The following is a 26,182-nucleotide window of genomic DNA, read 5'->3' as shown; positions in this document are numbered from 1 at the left end:
AAATATGAACTGCTTTGTATATGCTACACTTTGGGAATTTCTTTTAAAGCTGTTAACTAGTTTGACAATCACTATATCTACTACATACTTACAGATGAGATTTCTCATTCTCTTGAAAGCAAACAGCCTCTGCTGTATTTACCAGAGTACATTTTCCAATGGAATCTTTCCATATCATGATAAAGAAATAGGCTCAGCTGCTAAGATCCCACGCTGTTGAAAGCTTCTAACATACTTTTGAATAACAGCCTCTTTTTATGGACTATGATAGTGAATTTGAGGAAATAGAATGGCCCTAAGAATACAATGAACTCCAAACAACTTTTAGATTTATGATTTGCATCTGATTATCCAACCCTCGTCAGAGGGCAAGTTCCTGAATTCCTGCATTTCTTGTTAAGAGAAGCGCAAAGCTGGGGTTTACTTTGAGATGGCTCTCCCCCAGGAGACAGCTCTGCTTCCTCAAATCCAATGATGACTTTTCTACCATCGCTGATGGAAGCTTCCGTTAGGATAAGGAGGCACAGATGCTTCTGCTGACGTTACAAAGGGTACAATGATCATGAAGGAATACATGACATACTCTATTTACTAGTTCTGCTAAGTTTCCCCTTTTTGCTAGTATAAAAATAGTCTATCTCCCTCTATGAATTCCTGGAAGATCTTCCAATTAGTTACCGATTTTTCATTAGTGAGCATTGTTATAGCTCCTAAAAAAGGTCTATTAAGTTAGTGGAAAAAGTGGCGAACATATCAACTTTATAACAGATCTTATGAAAAGTAAAGAAGACATGGTAGAAAAGGAAGCTATAGGCTAACAATAAACAAATAAATAAATGAATGAATAGCAAACTTTCCAGTGCCAAAGAAAATTCAAATCTGCTTCTCAGAAAAACTCAACTCTTTTAAAGGTTCTTTCTATGTTGCCCTTTATACTGATATAAAATGAGTAAACTTTCATCTACATAAAAATATAAGTTACGTTATTTTTGTAAAATAATATCCACCCACCCACCTTCTTATAGATCCTTTTTCCAAGGCATATAGATGCCCTCAATCATCCACATATACCCTGAGCGGAAAGCACAGTCCCGAACTGCCTTTCAATTACTCCTCTCAAAAGTCCAGCTCAAGGAAGACAAAATTGATAAGTGAGTGACCCATCTGGGGAACAATGCTCCCCACCTATTTATTCCTCTGCTCCTGGGACTCTATGGAACATGATTTCAAGTCTTTTAGCTTTGACTCTCATGGAACCATCTCTTCCAAGCTGTCTTTCAATGTCATACCTTATCCCTCATTGAAAATTATTGCAGGCAAAGTCCTAAGAGAAACATTTCTGCGTGTTATAATGTTATTCTGGAAGATTCTATCCAATGTTACTCTTCTAGGAATCAATGCAAACCTCTATTTGATACCTCCCTATCTGCCCTGACACCTCCACCCTCACTCCAGAAAGAGAAAATCCTATTATGCTGAGAAAAAGCCACTGGAAGCACATCTGTCAATGTTAGAGGGGGGAAAAAAAAAGGAGCAGCAAGAAAAGGCAAGTTTACTGCTAATGCCAAGCTCACCCCAGCTGCCTAGCTCAAGACGAGAGATGTGCCTTGCACTCTTATGAGAGGGAGTTAGGTGGCTTGGAGGAAGTTACCATTTTTGCCACTTGTGTAAGGATCAAGGAACGGAGAGAAAGAAGAAGACGGCTGGCTGGCCTCTCTGCTCTCCGTGCCCCAGGAGCAACATGGAAGCAGGAAGTAGGGAAGAAGATAAGCAAAGAGCTTTCTTGGTAAGAAGCTTAGCTTAGCTTGCTTGGCGGGATGGCACAGAGAGGGAAAGCCGGCTGTGTTAACAGCGGCCCCGAGTCAGCATACTGCTTTAGTCAGGTGGAGCAGGAAATAAGAGAGAGCTGTATACGCAGGCATGATGATTTTAAGCAGAGGAACCAGTTAGAATCTAGAAAAGTGACCTTTTGCTATGCTTTCTTCCTGCAAAGGAACAAAATCAAAATTTTATAATCGTGTATTTCAAAGAACTAAATATTACACCATAACCATGTTTCCTCTTTATCTTGCCAGCTAAAAGCTAAGAACTTTATTTAATGCTCAGTCACAAGAACAGTATTAATCCTGATTACTTCCATAATTGTTTCTTCATTTCCTTGATCCTGATTTTCTATTTCTATTTCTAATTTGTTAACAATTCTGGCATACATGTCAATTAGTGAATACGCCATCTCTTTCCAAAAGGAAAGAAATGAATATAAAAATGTATAATTGAAGAAATGACTGAATTAACCAATAAGCAGAAAAGCATGAAAAGGTGCTTCTCTTTTTCTCCTTTTTTACCTTATTTTTTCATTTCATTCTTTTACTCATATTCTTTTATATGCTTCCCTCCCTTTGTGAATCACTCTGACAAGACTCAAGGGATTTTTTGGGGAAACTGGAAGCGAATGATTCATTTTTTTCCAAAACAATGAAAAAAACAATGTACACAGGGACATATTTGAAAGTCATGTGCTTAAGGATGGCTAGGTGGAGCAGAAGATATGAGAAAAGAGATGTGGGTTGGGTGTGTGAAAAATAATTTCTTAAGGAAAATGGAATTTCCATTTGTACTTTGTGGAGTGCAGTTTGCCTCTGGTATTATTGTCGGCACTTGCCTTAAATCCAGTGCCTGGGGATACACACTAACTAGTGACCTTTATGGGTCAACACCACTGGAAGGCAGGTTCTCTCTCTCACTAGCTCCAAGTCTTTTACTTTGAGTGATCTATGATAGATATTTATAGTCTGAAACTTGTGTTGGTTGAGGGGGGTGGGAAATGAAATGTATTTTAATTCATAAATTAAGTGTAGAAATCCATGTGCTGACAATACCCTGCAATCACCTTAATTAAGGGGTGGAACAATTTTCCAAACATAGAGTTCAGTTTGAGAGTAGAGTGCCTGGTACTACAGTCAGCCACTGAAGAACACGGTAATAGCAAGGAAGGCAGATTTGTTATCATTTTCTGGCTTTGTCAGTTACTAGGCGGGTGATCTTGAGCAAATCATTTAATCTCTCAGATCCTCAGTGTTTAAATCTGTAAAATGGACATAACACCTGTTCTGCCAGTCTCACAGTGCTGTTTTGTGTGTCAAGTAATGATATAGTTACAAGAACTTTGCAAAGTATAGACTATAAAGTGGCATCACTATCTTAGCAGTGTATTCAGTTAAAATAAGTCTTACACGGAGTAGATCAGAATATTCTGAGGTCATATAAAGATTCCTAAACTTTCACGGCAGAACTAGGGGACAGAGGAAAGATCAAGACAATGGAGACTACTACAAACATCAAAGTTGTCAGGAAAACTCTCTGAAGCAAGCAGACCATCTTTCTTCCTGTCTGGCGTTTCTGGCATGCCTTTCAGTAAGCTCTCTCCAGTCTCAGTGCTTTTCCTAAACCTCCTGGATTTTAAGAAGTCATATAGCTCAAGATCATCTGCATGTATAAGGGGAACCAGATGTGTTTTGTGGGAATGTTTTGAGACAAAGTGAATAGCTGTTACCATTTGCAGACAAAACCTTTCTTATGCATTTTTATAAATACAGTCTAAATCTGACCAGCAAGGTCTTTAAAAATCCAAGCAGAGTTTCAGCACACTTTCAAAGTGGGAAAACACAAGTACAGATTTCAGGTTTCCATTCACTTGAATTAAGGAAAATACTTATAATAGTAAACCTATTAAATAGTATTTATGAGATAAGCCAGGTTTGAGATTTCTGCTTTGATTACCTGAAATACTTAAATTAGTTTCAATTCCACAGTTCCTCACTGACCCTTCAGGAGATTTTAGATAAGGCTTTTAATTTCAATTTATTATTTGTAAACAAGGAATAAACACATGCATTTTATATCTATCTTTCAAAATGAAGATTTAGTTGACAACCTTTCTAAATTCCTCAGAGGGAAAAATTATAATCACTATGTTGTACTAAAATTTTTAGAAGAAAAAACACCTTTCATTACTTGTAAATGTTTGGGAAAAAAAATACCTTTGAGGACTCGCAAGTAACATTGAGTTTCCAGAATGGACAAAGCTTATCACACTGAGGGCACATTATGATCTTGCCGCCAATATCAGGATCACAAACTTCTTTGCTAAAGAAAAGAGAAAAATAAAATTTAATTTTAAAAAAATTTAATGAACAGGACTTTCTTTCTACACGCATGATAAAATCCAACATCCATTCATGATAAGAAAACTAAACTAAATTCTTATGAAACTAGGAATGGAAATGAACTTCATTAACCTGATAAAATCTTGCTATAAAATACCATTCTACTTAATAGTAAAATGGTGAAAGTATTTCCTTTGCATCAGAAACAAGATGATGGGTCCTGCTATCATCCCTTCTTTTCAGTGGAGGTCCTTGCCAGCACAGTAAGTAAAAAAAAACAAAACAAAACAAAAAAACAAAGATAGGAGGAATGGCAAGGGAAGAAAACTCCTATCACTAACAGATTACATAATTGTTTATATGGACAACTCAATAAAATCTGCAGATAAATTGTGAGAATAAATGAGTTTAGTAAGTTTTCTGGACTCAAAATCAGTATACATAATATATATAGGGTCACAAAAAGAAACTGTGTCTCTAAAGACCTGCAACAGTTTTTAAAACACCGTTTTTCAATAGCTTAAAAAATATGAAGAGCCTAGGTATAAAAATCTAATTCAAAATGTATGAAATTTATATGGAGAAAACGATAAAACTGTTCTGGGAGAGTAAAGAACCTATATAAATTGGGTACATTATCATGGTCACAATTTGGAAGAATCAATACTTGAAGATGTTAACTTCTCCTTTATATGAGCTGTAAATTGAATAGAAGAAGAAAGCCTCAGAACACTCAAGACATCTCCTAAAGAACAAGGTGCTACTGGGATAGGTTAAGAAAAACTGAGCAAGAGAACAAAATAAAGAGTTCAGAAAGAGACCTCTGTATACACCAAAACTGATGTAGAACATGCAGGGTAGGCCCAGCAAATTAGTAAGGTTAAGAACTGATGTTTGAATAAATAGGGCTGCTGCAATGGAATATCACAGAAAAAGGTGAAGTTGAACCACAAAATCCTATCATACACAAATCAATTCCAGGTGGAAAATAAAAATGCAATTGTACCAACTTATTAAAAAACAATGAAAATTAAATTTAAAAGACTATCTAGATAACCTTGGGGTAAGGAAAAATTCTACTAATGAGACAAAAAGCTTAAATCATAAAGGAAAATATTAATACATTCAAAATCTTTTAAAAGTAAGAACTTCATTAAAACACCATAAAGAGAGGGAAAAAAGATAGTCACAGACTGGTAGAAGTTTTGCAACACGTAAAAATGACAAAGGACTACTCACAAGAGTATTTTTAAAACTACTACAAATTAATAAGAAAAAACCAACAAACTAACAACAGGTTACACACTGCTCGCTCTAGGAGAAGCCATGCAGATGGACTCTTAAGTGAATGGGACTGGAGTTGCAGAATTAGTTGGCCCTGCAAATAACTCAGTAAAAAATAACTGGGCATGAGAAACACTTCTAGAATATCTGAGTGAAGATCTTGGAAAACTTGCTCCTCTATAAAGCAAAGACACTGGCAAAATCTGTCAAAATTAACCTGTGCAGAACTGTGGAAATTAAACAAAGTCTTCCAGCAGTCTGAGGGGTGCTTATTTGAGGAAAAATAGCTGAATCTTTTCCATAAAATTTGGGGCACTTTAACTTGACTTATTGCCATCCCCATAACCTCAGCTTCATGGTGGCCTTTAAAACCAACAGTCTCACAACCAAGGTAGCCTAGCAGCCACTGAAGGGGCACAAGTGGTTTGAAGTTACCAAAAACCATCCCCAGAGAGTTGTCACTATTTGACCTACCTCAAGCTCATGCTGTGCAAATAGCCCTATCCCCAGAGTGTCTGTTGAAAGTAATTAGCAGGAATTATTTAACATTACAATTGCCTGAGGCAGTGACACCAACAGAGACTAACAAGATGCTGATGAGAAAACTTAGAAGGAAAAACTGCGTAATGAGATGTTCTGGGGGGTGGGGGTAGGGTTAAAAACCTCCAACAAATTCCCAGAATTGTGGACAGTGCATATGACCAGCAAAGACCTGAGAAAACCTTAATCTCTCAACTCTGGCTGACCTTGAGGTTTCGCATAAGCAAGAAGTAAAGGCTAAGGAAGAGCTGCTAACTGCCTGCTGGAGTGCTGAAGGCATTCCCCAACACACAAACACAGAGCCACTCGGCAAAGGCTCAAAAAAATGATTGGTTCCAAGTATTTAAAGAAATCACTGTCCAATCATTAGCTGACAACTAAGCTTTTGTACACAGATCTCATGGTTATGCACGATAAAGAATACAGACTTTACAGAATTTGCTCAGGAAAATAACTAAATAAATAGCAGCAGCACAGCAATGACAACAGAAGCAACAACAAACCCTGAGGAGGGGAAAAATCTGGTTTCCAGATCTGCCACAATATTTTAAATGCCCAGTTTTCAACAGAAAATTACAAGATACACAAAGAAACAGAAAAGTTTGGCCATAACACAGGGTAAAAAAGAGGTCAATAGAAACTTCCTGAGGATGTCCAGACACTGAAATTACTAGACAAAGACATAAATAAGCAATTATACATATGTTAAAGAACTAACAGAGGGCTTCCCTGGTGGCGCAGTGGTTGAGAGGCTGCCTGCCGATGCAGGGGACGCGGGTTCGTGCCCCGGTCCAGGAAGATCCCACATGCCATGGACGCTGAGCCTGTGCGTCCGGAGCCTGTTGCTCTGCAACGGGAGAGGCCACAACAGTGAGAGGCCCGTGTACCGCAAAAAAAAAAAAAAAAGAATAGAAACCATGCTTAACAAATTAAAGTATGTGACCATCTCATTGTACAGAGAATATCAACAGATAAAAATTATTTAAAAGACCAATAATGACTAAAATGAAAACTTCACTAGAGAGATTCCTCTGCAGGTATGAACTGGCTGAAGAGAAAGTCAGCTAACTTAAAACTAGGTCTATTGAGATTATCCAGTCTGAGAAACACAAAGAAAAAGGAATGACAAAAAATGAACACAGCCTCAAGAGATGGGTGGGACACCATCAACAAGACACATAATAGGAGTGCCAGAAGGAAGGAGGGAAAGAAAGGGGCGGAAACAATATGTGAAGAAATAATGGCTGAAAAACTTCCCAAATTTGATGAAAACATTAATTTGTACATCCAAGAAGCTCAACAACCTCCAAGTAGTATAAACTTAGAGATATCCAAACATAGGCACATCAGACTCAGTGTGTCAAAAGACAAGAAAAGAGAATTTTGACAGCAGAGAGAGAAAAGTGACTCAACATATACTAAGACTCCTCAGTAAGACAAGCAGTTGATTTCTAATCAGAAACCATGAAAGCCAGAAGGGAGTGGGATGATATCACCAAAGTGCTAAAGGAAAAGACTGTCAATCAAGAATTCTATATCCAGCAGAACTATTCTTCAAAAAATGAAGGACAGTTTAATTAGGTCCCATTTGTTTATTTTTGTTTTTATTTCCATTATTTTGGGAGACAGATCAAAAAAGATATTGCTGCGATTTACGTCAGAGAGTGTTCTGCCTATATTTTCCTCTAGGAGTTTTATAGTGTCTTGTCTCACATTTAGGTCTTTAATCCATTTTATTTTTGTGTATGGTGTTAAAGAATGATCTAATTTCATTTTTTTTTAACATGTAGCTGTCCAGTTTTCCCAGCACCATTTGTTGAAGAGACTGTCTTTCCACCATTATGTAGTCTTGCCTCCTTTGTCATAGATTAATTGACCACAGGTGTGTGGGTTTATTTCTGGGCTTTCCATCCTGTTCCATTGATCTATATTTCTATTTTTGTGCCTGTACCATAATGGTTTGATGACTATAGCTTTGTAGTACAGTGTGAAGCCAGGGAGCCTGATTCCTCCAGCTCCAGTTTTCTTTCTCAAGATTGCCTTGGCTATTTGGGGTCTTTTGGGCATATATCCAGAGAAAAACATGGTCCAAAAGGATACATGCACCCCAGTGTTCACTGTAGCACTGTTTACGATAGCCAAGACATGGAAGCAACCTAAATGTCCATTGACAGAGGAATGGATGAAGAAGATGTGGGTGCATACACACAATGGAATATTACTCAGCCATTAAAAAGAATGAAATAATGCCATTTGCAGCAACATGGATGGACCTAGAGATTGTCATACTAAGTAATTCAGGGAAAGAGAAATGTCATATGATACCCCTTATATATGGAATCTAAAAAGAAATGATACAAATGAACTTATTTACAAAACAGAAACAGACTCACGGACCTAGAGAAGGAACTTATGGTTACTGGGGGGAAGGGTGAGGGGAAGGGATAGTTAGGGAGTTTGGGGTCGATATATACACACTGCTATATTTAAAATGGATAACCAACAAGGACCTACTGTATAGCACAGGGAACTCTGTTCAACGTTATGTGGCAGCCTGGATGGGAGGGGAGGTTGGGGGAGAATGGATACATGTATATGTATATGTATATGTATATGTAAGTCTGAGTCGCTTTGCTGTGCACCTGAAACTATCACAACATTGTTAATTGGCTATATACTCCAATATAAAATAAAAAGTTTAGAAAAACATGAAGGAGAAATTATTTGAAAGATTTATATTTATATAATAGATTTTTATAATGAAGGAGAATTATCTGAAAGATTCCACTGCTAGCAGACCTGCTCTACAAGAAATACTAAGGAGAGTCCTTCAGGCTTAAATGAAAGGACACTAGGCAGTAAGTCAAACTCAGCTGAAAAACTAAAGAGCAATGGTAGAGGTAACTACATAGGTTAAAGAAAAAGAAGAAAATATAAATATATTTTTGCATGTAATTATTTTCTTCTATCTGATGTAAAAGATAACTGCATAAAACAATACTTATGAAACTGTGTTGATGGGCTTATAAATGTATAAAAATGTAATTTGTTTGACAATAATAGCACAAAGGGGGAGGGGGAGAGACCGATACCAAAGCAGAGTTTTTATATGTTACTGAAATTAAGTTGGGATTAATATGAACTAGATTGCTTTAAAACAAGATGTTAATTATAATCTCCAGGGCAACCACTTAAGAAAATACCAAAAAGAAACAACAAATTAAAATAGAATTAAAATGGTATACTAGAAAATATTTTATACAAAAAATGCAGTAATGGAGGAATGAAAAAAAAGACATAAGACATATAGAAAATAAATAGAACAATGGAATAGAAAACAAATAGAAAAATGGATGTAATTCCAAGCTTATCAGAAATTACATTAATGTAAGGGAATTAAATATTCCAATCAAAAGACAAAAGGCAGAAATAAATGGAATAGAGAATAGATATGCAACAGAGAAAAATCAACAGTTGGTTCTTTGAAAAGATCAATAGAATTGACAAGTTTTTAGCTAGACTAGTCAAGAAAAGAAAGAGAGAAGATGAAAATTACTAAACTTAGAAATGAAAGGAGGAACATTACTGTTGACCTTACGGAAATAAAGAAGGAATATAAGGGAATAATGTCAATAATTATACGCCAACAAATGGAATAATCTAGATGAAATAGACAAATTCCTAGAGAAACATAAATGACTGAAGTTGACTCAAGAAGAAATAGAAAACCTGAATAGACCTACAGTGAGTTAAGAGACTGAATTAGTAATCAAAGAAATGCCTAAGCCCATGTGGCTTCACTGGTGAATTCTATCAGCCATTGAAAGAAAAACTGATGCCAATGCTTCATGAACTCTCCTAAAAATAAAGAGGTAGAAACATTTCCCAATTCATTCTATGAAACCAGTATTACACCGATACTGAAACCAGACAAAGGCATCACAAGAAAACTATAGACTACTATCTCTTATGAATATAAATGAAAAAATCTTCAACAAAATATTAACAAATTAAATCCAGTAAATCAAATCAATCAAGTGGGATGTATCCAGGAATGCAAGGACCATTCAACCGTACAAAAATCAATTCATGTAATATGCCATATTAACAGAATAATGGATTTAAAACTAGGAAGAGAAGAGAATGTCCTCAACTTGATAAAGAACATCTACGAAAAAACCACAGCAAAGATCATAGTTAATGGTGAAAGACTGAATACTTTCCTCCCAAGATCAACACTGTACTAGAGGTTCTAGTCAGGGCAACTAGACAAGGAATACAAATTAAAAACCTCTAGATTAGAAAGAAATAAGTAAAACTATTTCTATTCCAGATGATATGATATAGTATACTAAAATCCTAAGGAACCCACCAAAAACTGTTAGAATTAAGAAGCCAGTCCGTCAAGGTTATAATACACAAATCAGTATATAAAAAGTAATTATATTTCTACACAACATGAATGAATAATCTAAAAATAAAACGAAGGAAACAATTTCACTTACAATAGCATCAAAAATAATAAAATACTTAGAATAAATTTGAGAAAAGAAGTGTGAAACGTGTACACTGAAAACTATAAAATATTGATAGAAATTAAAGATGACCTAAATAAATGGAAAGCTATTCTGTGTTTATGGATAAGAAGCCTTAATATTGTTAAGATGGCAGTAGTCCTTAAAGTGACCTACAGATTCAATGCAATTCTGGCTTTTTTGTAGAAATGAACAAGCTGATCCTAAAATTAATATGGAAATGCAAGGTACCCAGAATAATCAAAACAATCTTGAAAAACAAAGTTTCCAATTTCAAAACTTACTAAAAAACTATAGCAATCAATATAATCTGGTACTTGCATAAAGGACAGACACATCGATTGATAGAAACGAATTGATAGTCCATAACAAACTCTTATATTTATGGCCATATATTTTTTGACAAGGGTGCCAAGATAATCCAATGGGGAGAAGGAAACATGTGGTATGCCTGTTATGGTGATTTTATAAAATAAATTATAATGAGAGCCACCACCATGCAAGAACTGTATAAAAATGCTACTTTTTCACTTTGAAAGTGTATTTTTGAGATATCTTTTTGTGGCTGGAACAATATGCGAAACAATGGAGAAGCCAAGGACAAATTTAGGCAAAAGATATCAACATTCAGCCTTTGGCCCTAAACTCTTTTCCAGTGAAGAGAGGAGAGTACTTCCAAGACCATCTGCAGCTTTCTAGCTAAGAACCATAACGGGCACAAACACTCAGAATCCTCTGTTAACAGAATGGATAATTATGCCTATACATCACAGCTTCCATGTAAGCTTCCTGCCTCCAGAGCCAGGTTCATATGCCCTGGGCTAGAAAAATGTGGTCATCGGTTTGTCACTGTTGCCCAGAAATTTTGATCTGGCTGTCACACCTGGATAGAGGCCAAATGAACAAGAGAAAATGCCTGGTTCAGTGTTGCATCCCTTCTGGAGGTTGAGATCACCAAAAGCAAAGGATTAATAATACATTGCAGAACAGTGATGGTGAAATTCAGTGTTCTGGCACCCATGTATTTCCCTCTAGACAGCGCAGCTGGTATTTTAATTTCAACATCAAGCACAAACTCATTCTTTACTACTTTTTTCCCCCCTAACACTGTTAGGGCTTTCTTTTTTTTTTTAAAGTAAAACAAACAAAAGAAGGTATCATTTACTTGAGTTTTCAAACATGTATTCCTTAATATATGTTAAGAAGTCATTTCTAAAAACATAAAAACACCAATTTTACCAGTTTTGCCATTGAAACCCTGAAGCAATCAGAGCTGCTCCTGGCCCACATCTGTGGGGCTGAGTGAAGCATTCCTCTGGGAACCAGAAGTTCAAAGTTGATCCTCCCTCCAGACCTCATTTCTTTTTCAAACAAAGTATTGTCTTAAAATACTGGCGTGTTTCCTAACGGTAATATTCCTGTCAGAGGCTGGGCTGCGTTATCTAAGAAAAATTTTCTTCCATTTCACTTAGTTATTATGCTCAGGACAAAAGGGATATATCATCTGAAGCCGTAAGTGTTCTGCGATGAGTCTTCTTTTACTAAAACAGTCTAAGTCCCTGAAAATAATTTTATGTCTAATCGACTTTTCAGCACGGTAACAAGGAATAGAGAGAGGTTACCTCCATGTACAGTTATTCTGATTAAAATATCCGTAGAGAAAGCAAGCCACTCCCACAACTGCTGCCAGGAGAAGCATCTGAGTGTAATAGCCCAGCCAGGCAAAATAGATTCCAATCTTCTCTCCATAGTATTTCCTGAAGAAAGACAGAAGTTATTTTCAGAAGAGACATATGAGCACTCTGCAGCTTTATCCTAATACTAATTTCTGATCCTAAATAAAGGGGGCTTTAGAATTAAACCTCTGACTCAATTCACACTTAAAAACATATCCATTTTCATAGCAGGCCCCAAATTCTACTGTGAAACAAGAAGTGTTTTACATATCATGGAAGTACTGATCATGGATTAACCTGCTGAAGAGAAGTAAATTAGAATACAGCAAAGGAGGGGAAAATGCTGAATATGGAGCAGATAGAGAATATTATCATCACTCTTTGTCAAGACTGGCAGATTTGATCAATTCCCCCAGATTGTTCTTAACATGCATGAAACAAATGAACACGAACAATTTGCTCAGTTTTTTTTTTTTGCTTTATCTCGGGAACTTCCTCGGAGCAAATGTAATGTAAGTCACAAATAATAAGAAAATGTTGATAACGAACTAGGAGTGGAATGGCTCTCTGACCAAAATACTTATAAAACTCATGAGAATGGGAGAGGGCAGGATGGATAGGACTGAGGAATCTACTGCCCTGTATTCTTTGTATGTAGCACTTCTATTTTTCCTAAGTTTTAGAAACTCTTCAATGTTTTTAAATTAATCCGGGGTAAATGGAAGAGGCCAGGTGGGCGAGATAAGAAAGGAGGCAGGGCATGAAGCAGGGCCAGATTGTTCCTGAGAGGGAGACAAGTACACACAGGCAGAGACAAAGGGCTTAGGGGTGAGGAGAAAGCAATGAGACACTCGTTGAGGCGACTCTTGCTGACACTTTTCCTCAACGCACTTTCACTTCTGGCTCAGCAGTGGTTGGTAAAACCTGTAGGTTTACCTGGCTCTGGGGCCTCTATGAGGCTTCTGCCTCAGTGTGGAGCTGGGCTGAGCTCTGCAGGCTTAGCCTGGCGGGGACTCAGCCCTGAGAAACAGCCTGGAGTCCTAGAAGACGTCACACAGGAACATCCCTGGGTTGGACCATCCCTCACAGGGCAGCTGAGAGAAGAGCTCCCTGGTCACAGGCCGCGGTGTGGGTCACATCCATGGGGGAAAACGAGGGGCTGATGCCGATGTGGAACCAGGAGGCAGGAGGAACACAGTGTGTCCGTTCTCATGCGACTGGGGCTTTGTGGTCCGGCTCACGGATGACAGGTAAATGGCAGGCTCGGGATGGTGTCTGGGAGAGAAAACCCTGGCAGTGGGTTTGACATGTCTTGGGCTCTTTGCTGTCAGGCTTTCTGAATATGTTCTTATCAATCATGTGCCCTGGAAATACCACATTTAAAACTGGAAATCATGTTGGGAGTCGCCTGCTCCAACTACCCAATAGTAAAAATATCCTGCTGCATTTGGAGAGCTGGTCAGGCAGTCTTTGCTTGGGTATTTACAGTGACAGGGGCTCATTACTTCCGAAGGTACCCCCGTCACACTGCAGGCAGGAAGGTCAGAAAGAACTTTTAAAATCTTAAACAGAAAGCCTGCCTCCTGGTTCTTGCTGAAAGGCTGGGGAAAATGAGAAGCCCTTCAAATGGGATATTCTCTGATTATTATCTCTCTCTGCCCCAAACATCCCAGTTCTTAACACCAATTTCTAAAACTTCAGCTTTGATTTTTTTAATCAAAGTTATACCTATACATTCATTAAAGAGTCAAACACTTCTATTGATAGAACACTGATTATACAAAGAAGCAGTCCCCAACAACTTCTCCCATGTCCCGGCCAGAAGCAAGCACTTTCGACTCTTACAGCTGATTCCTGGAATATTTACCTCCGTCTCTCTAAATAATATACCTGCAGTGCAGTTTATTGACTTTTCAGTTATATGTATCACCTACTGATGCTCTACTTTGGAAGATGAGGATTAAGCTCTCTTTTGTTTTTTTTTTTTTTTTTGCGGTATGCGGGCCTCTCACTGTTGTGGCCTCTCCCATTGCGGACGCGCAGGCTCAGCGGCCATGGCTCACGGGCCCAGCCGCTCCGCGGCATGTGAGATCTTCCCAGACCGGGGCACGAACCCGTGTCCCCTGCATCGGCAGGCGGACTCTCAACCACTGCGCCACCAGGGAAGCCCTAAGCTCTCTTTCAATCCCCGTCTCATCTACACACCCACACCTCCACTCCTCCATCCTCTCGACATAGTTACGATATAATTTTGATTAGAGCAATATCCTTGCTTTATAAATATTAAGACTCTGTAAAGACTGCTCACAGCTGCATCAAGTCATCCGCTATGCTTACTTTTTCTCTCCTGCCCAATATTTTGTTTTCTCTGGAATTAATAATTGTCTTGCTGGTTCATTGCTTAGTTTTCTGTGTACTTATCAACGATTCAACCCCAGACTTTCCTTTAATGTGTAACTTTCTCACTACTTTCTAACACACGAGGTAGCCTATCAATTTCATGTCCTTGACTCAATCTCTTCAGAGCTCCTGCCACCTGGATTAATGACTTGCTAGTCCTGCCACAGAGCTGTCACCTGGGATCGCCCTGTCCCTCTCTCGGGTTGGGAATCCCCATTTACTGAATCCACGTCTTTTTCTTGGTGGAGTACCTCCTCCATTACTTTGCACGTTTAAATTGTGAAAATTCCTCACACCTAATCAACAGTTTGGCCATAACTGCATTCGGACCGTGAGTTAAAAAAAGCACGTTCCTCAGAAATATGAAATTCTTGCTCTCTTTTCTTGTACGTGGCAGTGCTGTTGTTGAGAAATTCAGTGCTATTATGAGTCCTGCTCCTTCATATGAAACCTGTTTTTCTTTCTGGAGGCTCGTAGGATCTTCTGTCTGTCTGCAGTATTTTGAGAGGTCACGTCGCAGTGGCTTGATGGCTCCCTGTTCATTCTCCGGGCTGGGCTCTGACTACTCTGTCCATCCAGAGACTCAGGGCGCTCAGTTCTTCAATACAGTTCTACAGGTACTTGTCATGAAATATTTATCTGATTTCCTCCTTACATTTTCTCTGTCCTTATTTTTAGCATTCCTATTATTTGTTCATTGCACATCCTGGGCTGATTTTTAAATTTTTCTCTTTTCCCCCATTTTCCCGCTGTTCCTTTATATTTTTGCTCTATGTTCTGCACAATTACTTCAACTTCATTTTTTAACACGGCTGTTGGGTTTTTTTCTGTTCTGTTCATTTTTAATTCCTAAGAGCTGCATTTTATTCTCAGAATAATCCTTTCTTTCTTTCTCTTTTTTAAAATAGAATCCTGTCCTTGTACTGTGGATACCACATCTTAGCACTCAGAGAGAGTGCTGAGGGAAACTTTGCTTTTTTTTTCCGGGGCAAAGTCTGTTTCCTCCAGGTTGTTCTTTCTGGTTTGTTTGGTTTGCTGTTTGGGAAAGAGTCCATTTTCCCTCTGCTAACCCCTGGGAACCAGCGATGAAGGTTTAACAGCCTGAGCGCTCAAGGGGTTACTAATGGGAAGCAACAAAGGGAACATGTGGACCAGGGACAGGGAATAGTTAAATGTATTTTAGCAAAAGATACTTAAAATCATGGGGAAATTGTTTTCTTTACAGAATCCCTGCTCCCAAACAAAAACCCATAAAGAATGATTAAAAAGCCATCAAACCTATCACCCTGCCATAGGTTTAACATAAAACAAAAATAATGGAAGGGAACCCTCATAAAAATATCAACTTCAAATATTGACATGTGTACATCCTCTTTCAAAATTTTATTCTACAGGATAACTCGAGTTAATGAGACACAGTGCCTCTTCATAATTCCGATCCAGCTAATAAATGAAGGAAGAAATTAGAGTATGACCAAATGAAATACGCAAGATTCATTAATGGCTGCTATCGTCACGAGAGAGACAAATGGACCCTATGTACCTTTCGACAGAAGTACAAAACCCACACAAGTATTCTTGCACAAAGTCGAACCTCAATCAGATCAAACTTTTAGATGAGGATCAAATGACTTAACTAAAGCAAATACATAGGACAGAGAAACAAGTCTAACACCACAGGGGAGAATGAAATCAGCCAAATAGAGAATAGAGAAGCCCCTCAACAACTGCAAAGAAAACAAAAAGGAAACAGGAAAATTATAGATTAGAAGCCACTTGAGAGATATATTAGTTGCAACGTCTGGACCTTGTTTGGATCCTGATTACAACCAGAAAACTGTTAAAAAAAACACATATTTTTGTGATAACCAGGAAAACATGAATACTGATTATTTCATGACTTTAAACAAAAGGAGTACTCTGGTTGTATTTAAGAGACCTTGTCATTTTACTAACGAAATGTTACACTATTTGGAATCTTCTTCAAAATGACCCAGTAGGAGGTAGAGATAAACAAGAAATAACAGTGACTAGGAGTTTATAATGTTTGGAGCTGGGTGACAGACATAGTAGGCAGACTTGCTGTACTATTCTCTCTGCTTTTGTATATGTTTGAAATTTCCCTTAATAAAATGTAAAACAAAACGAAAATTCTTCAGTGTTTTAAAACTCTCACTTTTAAGGTTAAGAGGCTTTCCCCAAGTTCAGGTGGACGGGCACTGAGATTTCATAGAAAGAACAGGCACCTGGCTCCAGGGCCACCAGGGGCTACCTTGACCCTCCTCTTCTCCTCACCCTCCACATCCAACCCATAACCATGTCCTGTCAACCTGAATCCCCAAACGCTCTACACCTGCTCCCACGATCTCTCATCTGGCTCATGCTACTAGCCTCCTACCGGCTCGCCCTGCTTCCTGTGCCCCCTGTAACCCAACCTCTACACTATCTTTGCAAAATGTAAGCGAGATAAAATTACTTGAATGCTTAAAATATTACAACAGCTTCTCACTGCACTTGTCTACACTCCTTTCCATTTTCCTGATACCCTTCTAACCTCGTGCCTCATCTTTCCCTTTCTCCTTAGCAATGGTTTTCACAATTTCCTCAAACTTGCCAAGTGTTTTTGTGCCTCGGGGCCACTGTACCAGCTGCCTCTCTTCCTAGAATGACTTTTTCCAGATTCTCAAAGTACTGGCTCCTTTTCAGTAGACAAATCTCAGCTCACATGCCACCTACTCAAAGATAACTTTCTAGATTTACTTCACTCCACCCCTCCCCATCTTATCACTGTGTTATTTTCTTCATTTCAATCAGAAATTTTGTTCACTTATTTGCTTATTTTTGTTTAGTTGTTCTTGATCTCTCTCTCTCCAGTAGCCTTGCCCAAACAACATAAGCTTCTGGAAAGTAGCCAACATTGGTGCTTTCAGAACACACATGCTGAACTAGACATTAAATTCATATGCTGACGGAAATGGTACCTAACAGCAGATACAGGAAAGCAGTGAAAATTGGTATCTCTTATCATACAATTTAAGCTAAATCTAATGTTTACTCCTGTTTAATGAAGAATTTGGTGGGTATTTGGTCCCAGTTCCTCGGAGGTAACCTCAAATGCCTTGGAATTTCCCAAGATAGGAATGACTTTGTTATTGATGGTGGACCCTAGATGGTCTGTGCCAATGAGATGACTCAGGATGGAGACTGGCCATGCCAGAAAGACCAACCATGTGATTGGAGCCATGTGATATCGCAGGACCAACAGGAGAAGAAGGGGCTGGAGACTGAGCCATGTGGGCAATGACTCAATCAATCATGCCTAGGTAATGAAGCCTCAATAAAAACTCCGGGCAATGAAGCTCAGGGCTGCAGGTGAATTCCACTGGTTAGCAGTACTCTTGGATGACTGCCACATTTAGAAGCCACGAGGGGAACCCTGAGCCCTTCTCATTGGAGTGCTCGCTACAACTCACCTGATAAGATCCAAGGGCTGCTTTTTGTACATGCTTCGAGGATGAGCCCATTCCCTGTACAGAAGGTAGCGTTCATTGGGGCAGCTGAGGTCCTCTGACGGACTGCTGAAGTTGCACTGGGAAGCAGAAGCAAACAAATGAGCATCACAATCACCACGTGTTCATGTGTTCTGTTGATTAAATGTGGTACTAACACTTCACAGTCATTTGTAAATAAGGGGTCTTTATTTGCTGGAAGGGATGAAAATACCATGTAGTTTTTAGTAATTCTCAACCAGGGGTGATACTTACCCCTGGAGGACCATTTGCAAATGTGGGTGGAAAGGAATGCTTGGTTGTTAGAATCCCGGGGACCACCACCGGTATTTGGTGAGAGCCCTGAAGATGCTTAATGTCCTGTAAATGGGCCAGTCCTAAACAGTGAAAAACTGGGCTGCTTAAGGGCCCAAACTGCTACACTGGAGGAAGACCTGAGAGTCCAGCCCCTTCTTGGACACCTGGGGAAACCAGGGCCTTGGCTGGTTAGTGGCAGGGCCAATTCTAAAACCCAGGCTTTTTGCCCCGCAATTCAGCAGTTATTCTGTGACCACACATAGAATATAAACAACAAAAAAGCCTGACATGATGTTATACATTTAGCTTGTTCAAGAAACCAAACTTCCTGCTTCTGCTTAAATTCAACCTGACTCACTTTCCTTCCACCTGTACTAGAACCAGAAACACCTGCTCCACCACTTTCTAGTTGGATGACCTTGTGAGAGTCATTTAGCCTCTCCATTCATCAATTTCCTCATCAATAAAATGGGGATCATAATAACAGCCACCTCATAGAGCTGTTAAGAGGATCAATTAATCCATGTCAATGTTACAATACTCCCTGGCATATAATAAGTACTATATATCTATCAGCTATTTTCATAATTACTGACAGATGTTATTATCAAACAGAAAAGTATTAGTATTAAAGCCTTAACATGGGTCCTGACCTCCTTTTGCTTCCTTTCCAAACACCACACAAGATCATTCCTTAGCCTGGACATGGGACTAGTGCAGTTACAAGAGGCTTTAGGGGGAAAAGAACTGGGGTAGATGCCAACTGAATATTACAGAACCTTGGCATCCCATATTAATAATCATGATGGCTATTTGCAAGCGTCCCCAAAGTTCATGGCATGCTCTCATTGTTAATTTTGCTCGGCACAAATATAAAGCATATGGACTGTAGGGCTGGACTGCTGTGTTGGGTGTCTTAGCCAGGAAGCTCAGCTTCTGCTTCTCCACCCAGCTCCCTGTTCTCTATTTATGCATGTGTATGAAGAAGCTATTTATTGTCCTAGTTTTATTATCTTATACAGTACATTTCAATATTGTCTTTATCTACAAATACATGAATTACACAGTAGCAATTATCAGTCTCAGTCTTTGCTTTCTTTGGTCTTAGAGATTCAGATAAATTGACAGCGAATGTAACAGAGTAACAGTGCAATATAATATAGTATTTTATTTCAACGACAGAATTTATTTTAAAAGCTTAGATATAATATCCTTGCATTTATGGAATCATTAAAGGGTCTAAAGCAGTCACATTTTAAAATTTTCATTTCATGAGTGATGTTACCAGCTAGAGAAGTGCTCCTGAATTTGAGGAGTTGCTGTCATCTCAGTACATAGTCCTTAAAAAATGTCAACACTCTGCTGTATCGCCATCGTGACAAGAACCCTGACAAGACGCTTGTTTAAAAGCCCTGTGATATTCCAGGGCACAGTTTGAAAATGGTATTTCAGAGGGGAAAAAGCCTGTATTACAGAAAATGACAAATGAAATGGTCTAACATGTATTTTTCTTACAAAGAACCAATACTTTTCTGGTTGATAATAATATCTGTCAGTAATTATGAAAATAGCTGACAGATAAATAGTACTTATTATATGCCAGGAACTGTTCTAACATTGACATGGATTAATTGACCCTCATAACCAGGGGTATCCAACCCCTGAGCCACGGACTGGTATCAGTCCATGGCCTGTTAGGAACCTGGCCACGCAGCAGGAGGTGAATGGCTGGCAGGTGAGCAAGCCAAGCTTCATCTGTATTTACAGCCACTCCCCATCGCTCGCATTACCGCCTGAGCTCCACCTCCTGTCAGATCAGCGGTGGCATTAGATTCTCATAGGAGCTCGAACCCTACCGTGAACTGCGCATGCGAGGGATCTAGGTTGCGCGCTCCTTACGAGAATCTAATGCCTGATGATCTGAGGTGGAGCTGAGGCGGAGCTACTAGCGCTGGGGAGCGGCTGCAAATACAGATTATCATTAGCAGAGAGGTTTGATTGCACAGAGACCATAATAAATCAATTGCTTGCAGACTCGCAAAACCCTATTAGTGAGTGGCAAGTGAAAACAAGCTCAGGGCTCCCACTGATTCTGCATTATGGTGAGTTGTATAACTATTTTATTATGTATCACAATGTAATAATAATAGAAATAAAGTGCACAGTAAATGTAATGCCCTTGAATCATCCCTAAACCATCCCCGCCCCCCCATGCGTGTAAATATTGTCTTCCATGAAACCGGTCCCTGGTGCCAAAAAGGTTGGGGACCGCTACTCATAACAACTCTACGAGGTAGGTACCATTATTACCCCCATTTTATTGTTGAGGAAATTGACGAACAGAGAGGCTAAATGACTTTCACAAGATCATCCAGCTAGGACGTGGCACGGCAGGTAGTTCAGCCTGAGTGTATGCTCTTAACTGCTAATCTACACACTCCACACATTAACTATGGGTAAGCTACTGTTCATTCCTTTCTTTGTTCATTCATTCATTCATTGCCTCATTCATTCACTCATTTAAACTGAGGGGCTTCCCTGTGCCTGGGATTCAGCATTAAACAATACAACATGGTTCCTGCCCTAAATGAGCTTGTAGTCTTGCAATACGTCGTCTTCATTTTACCAAGGAAGAAACAAGGTCAAGAAGTTAGCCCTTCCCTACTAACACTGGAGTACACATTAGATATTTTATTTCATTTTTGCTGTTTGACTTACATCATGGAGAGGGAAAGCTGCCTTGTAGATCCCAGAGCTTACGAGTTTGTTAATCCCAAACTTTTTAACGTTGTCCCTTACTTGATACTTGATCCGAGAAAGAATGAAGTGAACCTAAAAAGATTGCAAAATAGAGTGGGCGTTTTATACAGTGTAACTAACCAATCACTGTTTACTATCCTAACAGGAATCTGTAGGCGTATTTCTTTTCTTTTCTTTCTTTTTTTTGGGGCAGCTTTTAGAAACCAAACCAAACCAGCCAAACTAAACCACTAATCATCCAACAGCAGGTTCTAAATCACCCAACAACAGCAGCTAAATTGGGTTTAGACTTACAATGCGGCTTCTGGTGGCTGGATTGAAGAATGTATCTCTATCTTGAATGTAAAAGTCATTCATGCGGTTCTTCTCAAATGGGGCAGTGAAAAACTCTTGCTCTGGCTTGATGATACTTTCATCCACTTGGAGGACTTTGGTAAACCAATTGAAATTATCGAAGGCTGAGGACCGGGTTTTCAGATCATTGGGTTTCAGAGGCAATTTGATGTGCATTATCTCAGCATACGTACATAGCACTTCCCATGGAGCATGTACTTTTACAAATACAAGCTTGTCATCCAAAAGCTATATTGGAAGAATGAAAACACAAACCAGAAAACCAAACCAACTATTTTCACAGTTTTAAAACACAGATTTCTTTTTATGTTGCATAGTTCTTTCATAAAATTACCAATATTTTAGATGAAAAAAAGCAAACGTGTTAATTTTTAGTCCAAACTAGTTAAGTAAACATAAAAACACTAGTCACTGCAGTGTTATTGGAATAACAATTTTTTAAATTTCTTAAATCTAGAAGACTATTTATTATATATCTGTTCAATGTCATGTTACATGGCCATTAAAAAGAATTTAAAAGAATTATATTTATTGATATAGAAATGCATTTACTATATAATAAAGGGGAAAAAGCAAATTTAAAAATTGTGAAATAATAATTTTTCTTTCTGGAAGGGAAAAAAATATATACATCTGAGCAAAAAAATGTTTAGAAGAACTGTAAGATTATTTATGGATAATTAAGGTACAGATTCCACTATTCCTACATTTTCTATTTTTTTTTTTTGGTAAACTACTGTTTGTATAATGAAAAAAATCTTCAGAAAGGTTCTTGAATAAATACATTTATATGGATTTATTATTACATTCTTTGGCTATTAAAAAAGATCTGCTGGCTTTTATGAGAAACAAATGTATATTCTATAATGCAGATTTTGATCGACTCCCTTCCCAGCTGACAGCTAAGGTACGGCTGGGGTTACACGTTTCGAATGCCATCCCAGCATCCCGAGTGACATGGGGGTTCCCAGCAGCAATGGGCAGCCAGCAGCTGGGAAGGGTCTGACACTTACCGATCTGGTTGCTTCTAGCTGCAGACCGTCACAGATGAGGTTAGATTCATATGCTCGTCTTTTCCTCTGTCAAAAGGAATTGGAAAATACGTTAGGCCTCCAGTTTTACCAAGGGAACAAAAAGTTGTTTGTTTGTTTGTTTTATAAAAAAATAAACAACAAACCCATTTGAACCCGATGAAGAGACACATTTGCTCTGAAGAGCACAGAAGCAGTGAAGGTGTTCTGGCTATTGGTGACTGTGGGTTAGGATTCCTCAGATGGAATGCTGTGGAGAATAACTGGATTCTCTCGGCACTCTGGAAGACCCTTGGTTGTCCCTGTGAGTTTATGGCCATTTGAGGTGCATAAAAGTCTCTGGCTTTGGCACAATTCCAAGGACCTTTTTTGGCTAATAAGAGGTTTTGCACACAAATAGAGTTTTTGGAGTCCCATTCACTGATGTCATTTACCAGAGTTACAGTCCAGATCTGACAGTGTATGTTATTAAAATTATGTTTCTATACCAGACATTCAAACAGTTCAGTTTTGGATGTGTCTATTTCATCTTTGCATGCCTTGACCAAATTCAATTTTAAAAATACAGACAATTTCGGCAAAATGCAAATAAATTTTTCTCTCTGCAAGAATGAAATGTTTCTGAAGCTATAAAAAACACCTAAATCTATACAACTAATTAATTGATAATATATCTGTCCATATTGCATGACCATTTAAAAAGATACAGGATACACCTTATTCATTGATATTAAGTTCTATCTGGCTAGGCTTTTGCTAAGCTGTGTGCTAACTTGTAAGGGAAGCATGTAACGGAGAGACTCATTTGACCTTTGAAAAGAATGCTTTTGATGATGAAGGAGTTATGCTGCTTTATGAAAAGAAGAAAATGAGTGGACATAGAGCTTAACCACACAGGGTCTGAAACCAGCCTGCCTGGGTTCAAATGTGATGCCATTACCTATTAGTTCTTTGACCCTTGGCCGGAAACCTAAACTCCCTTGCCTCATTTTCCTCATCTGTAGAATGGAGAAAACTTCACTGGCTTCCTTCTGAGGTTCTCATGAGGATTATATGATTTAAACCACATCAACTAGAATTTCCATCTTTAATAATCACAAGAGGTGAATTGGACCAATTCTCCCACTGAAGACAACTGAAAAAGCTGCATTAATTTCAGTTTTAACTTCAGCGTTCAACAAGAAGAATTACTGGGTCATTGTCTAGGTAATCCAGTGGGTCAGACAGGGCACTCTGCCCAGGGAGCAACACTCAAGATTTGCCAACTGTGAATGGGCAGAGGGGGTGCTGAGCTGCTGTGCTACAGACAGTGCCTAGAACATGAAAAGCACCTAATAAATGTAAAGTAGGTGCTTATGTAAAAGGTCAAAGGTGAAAAAATACACCTAGCATTTGACTAAATGTGAGTCCCAGTGGAATCCCTAACATATTTTGTGGAAGTATTAGAAACAGAACATTGCTTTATTTTCATATGTTTAATGAATAGTTACATAGTATTTACTGTGCCAGACACTGTTCTAAGAGCTTTACAAATATAACAAACTTATTTGTTACAACTTGAGCACAGAAGAGTCACTTAGAGAAAAACCAGCAAGTGCTATAAATGAACAAGCCGAACTTGCCTAGAAAAGCCCAGTGAGATGAGAGCCAGGGGGCCTGGAGGTGCCACTTTCCTATTCTGTTCCCAGCAGGTGGCCGTCCACTCTGCCAGTCTCCCATCCCCCATCTCTGCAATCCACCCTGCTATGTTTCTCAGCCCTCTCCACCCCACATCCACCATATCCCCAACGTCAAATGGGAAGCTGGTTCAGACCCACCTTGCTTTGTACCCAAGCAGTATTTCTTAGACCCAAATCCTTATATTGTGATTCCTGCATGGCAGACCAGTCCTTGTTCCTGATGGCTTCTTCCTTTACTACTGTGTAAAAGCTTTTCTGATCCTTCAAACAACGCTTGACAAAGTGCTTGGCACGAGTATATGCCCAATATGTGTTTGTTGAAAGAATACACTCAACAAACACGTGTTAATTTGTTCTACAAACATTTCCTGGGAGTATCCTTCAAAGTGCTGAAGATTCAAAGAAGAATTTGAAAGTCCGCTGTAGAGGAACTACAGAGAAACTCAGCGTTCAGTGACCTAGAATTTCCCCAATACAGAAGGACTGGAACACGCATTCATGGGTCTACGGCACTGTAATGGACATCTGTCATTCTTTCTGGCCACTCAACATTTTAACTCCCAGCACAGCCCACGTCCCCTACAGCAGATAAAAACAGAAACACTCCCGTTCTTTGTCTCCTATGAAGTTCAGCTACTGGCACATGAGCTAGGCGCTATTAATCAGACCACCCACTCTAGACTCTGAGTCAGAAGCTAGAGATGCAAAGAAGTCACGCCACGCAGAACCCGTTCTGGGGTAGCTGGGAGAGCGCATATCTGTTCCAGAGACAGCAGCGACAGAGGTTTTGGCAGGAGCTTTGGGGGAGCACTGCTGGTCAGTGGCGCCAGAAGCAGCTCTGGGCCCCGGGGAGCAACCACGCTTTCTCCCAGACCAGCTGTGTAGTGGGATTTGGGGCATTGCCTCTGGCAGTCTCGTCTCCAGGCTTGTTTGTCCAAGCCTTCCAATGAACCTGTGAGCCCCCTAACATTCTTCTGATAAACTCTTTGTCTGCTTAAATTAGAGCTCATTTCTGTTGCCAGTAAGAATCCTAAAGGAGTAACCACGAACTAGGGAACACTTGTTAGCCTAAAACCGAAATCACTGTGCAGTGGAGGGAGGGGTGTTCTGTGTAGACCGGACACTCTGACTTCCTCTCTTTCCAGGGAGATGACTCAGCCTGAGGCTGTACAAGGGGCAACCCAGATCATCTCACTAGCAGGTCATAAGCAGAATCCAACTGTCTTCTGTATCCTCTAGGAGTCAGGAATAATTTCAGTTAGGACGTGAAGGCTCAGACCCAAGGATTTTAGCTCTTATGAACAAACGTCCTCCTTCTAGTTAGAAGACTAGGAGAATCATTCAAAAGAGGGGCTTCTCCTGTGGCTTAATGGGTGTGTGGACAATGAAGTGCTGGTAACGAGAAACCACAAAACTGTGTTAACTGGCTTTACTGGAATTCCACGGTTCCCATCACAGGCTGCCATGAGGCACAGCTGTCTCCTTCCTTGCCCCCCTCCTCCACTGGGGAGCGGTTCCAAACTTTGAAGGTGCTCGTCGCATTCCACACCTCACTCCCAAACTCCGCAAGTGCCGTCGCCTCCTTCCTCAGACAAATGCAGCCGCTCACGCAAAGTCCTGCACGTGCCTTTCTCTCTACCTCTCATAGGTAGACACCATCTCTCTTCCGGTGTCAGGAGATTACTCCCTTTTCCTATCCTTCCTGAGCTTGCTTCGGCAATATCTTTTCTTCTCTTCAGTCCTTTCTCCTCATTGCTCTTAGCCAACAAACACCTTAAATGTTTCCCATCTTTAAGAATATGAAATCCTGCCTCAGTCCTGGCTGCTCTTCAGTTACCATTGCCGCCCCTAGAGATGGCTGTCTTTTGATCTCGATATCCTTGGTGCTTAGAATGGGCCTAAAGTAGAATAAACAGGCAATAAATGTCTGGTGAAAGAATGAGTAAGTTGA

At 39.4% G+C, this 26,182-nt stretch overlaps 1 protein-coding gene across 3 annotated transcripts in view; it reads right to left on the bottom strand.

Annotated features, from left to right (window-relative positions):
- Positions 1-26,182, bottom strand: part of ANO6 (anoctamin 6) — a 200,644-nt gene that overhangs the window by 50,408 nt on the left and 124,054 nt on the right. For all 3 annotated transcript variants that reach the window (XM_060024616.1, XM_060024618.1, XM_060024619.1), the window contains 6 exons: positions 22,535-22,600; positions 21,462-21,749; positions 21,126-21,239; positions 18,075-18,190; positions 12,148-12,282; positions 4,041-4,146 (listed from right to left, as the gene is read on the bottom strand). In XM_060024616.1, coding sequence (XP_059880599.1) covers positions 4,041-4,146; positions 12,148-12,282; positions 18,075-18,190; positions 21,126-21,239; positions 21,462-21,749; positions 22,535-22,600 — 825 coding nt within the window. The remainder of the gene's footprint in view (positions 1-4,040; positions 4,147-12,147; positions 12,283-18,074; positions 18,191-21,125; positions 21,240-21,461; positions 21,750-22,534; positions 22,601-26,182) is intronic.

Source organism: Delphinus delphis, chromosome 11, assembly GCF_949987515.2.
Source record: "Delphinus delphis chromosome 11, mDelDel1.2, whole genome shotgun sequence".
Lineage (NCBI taxonomy): Eukaryota > Metazoa > Chordata > Mammalia > Artiodactyla > Delphinidae > Delphinus > Delphinus delphis.
The sequence above is the reverse complement of the archived record's forward strand: the minus strand, read 5'-3'. Positions and strand labels throughout refer to the sequence as shown.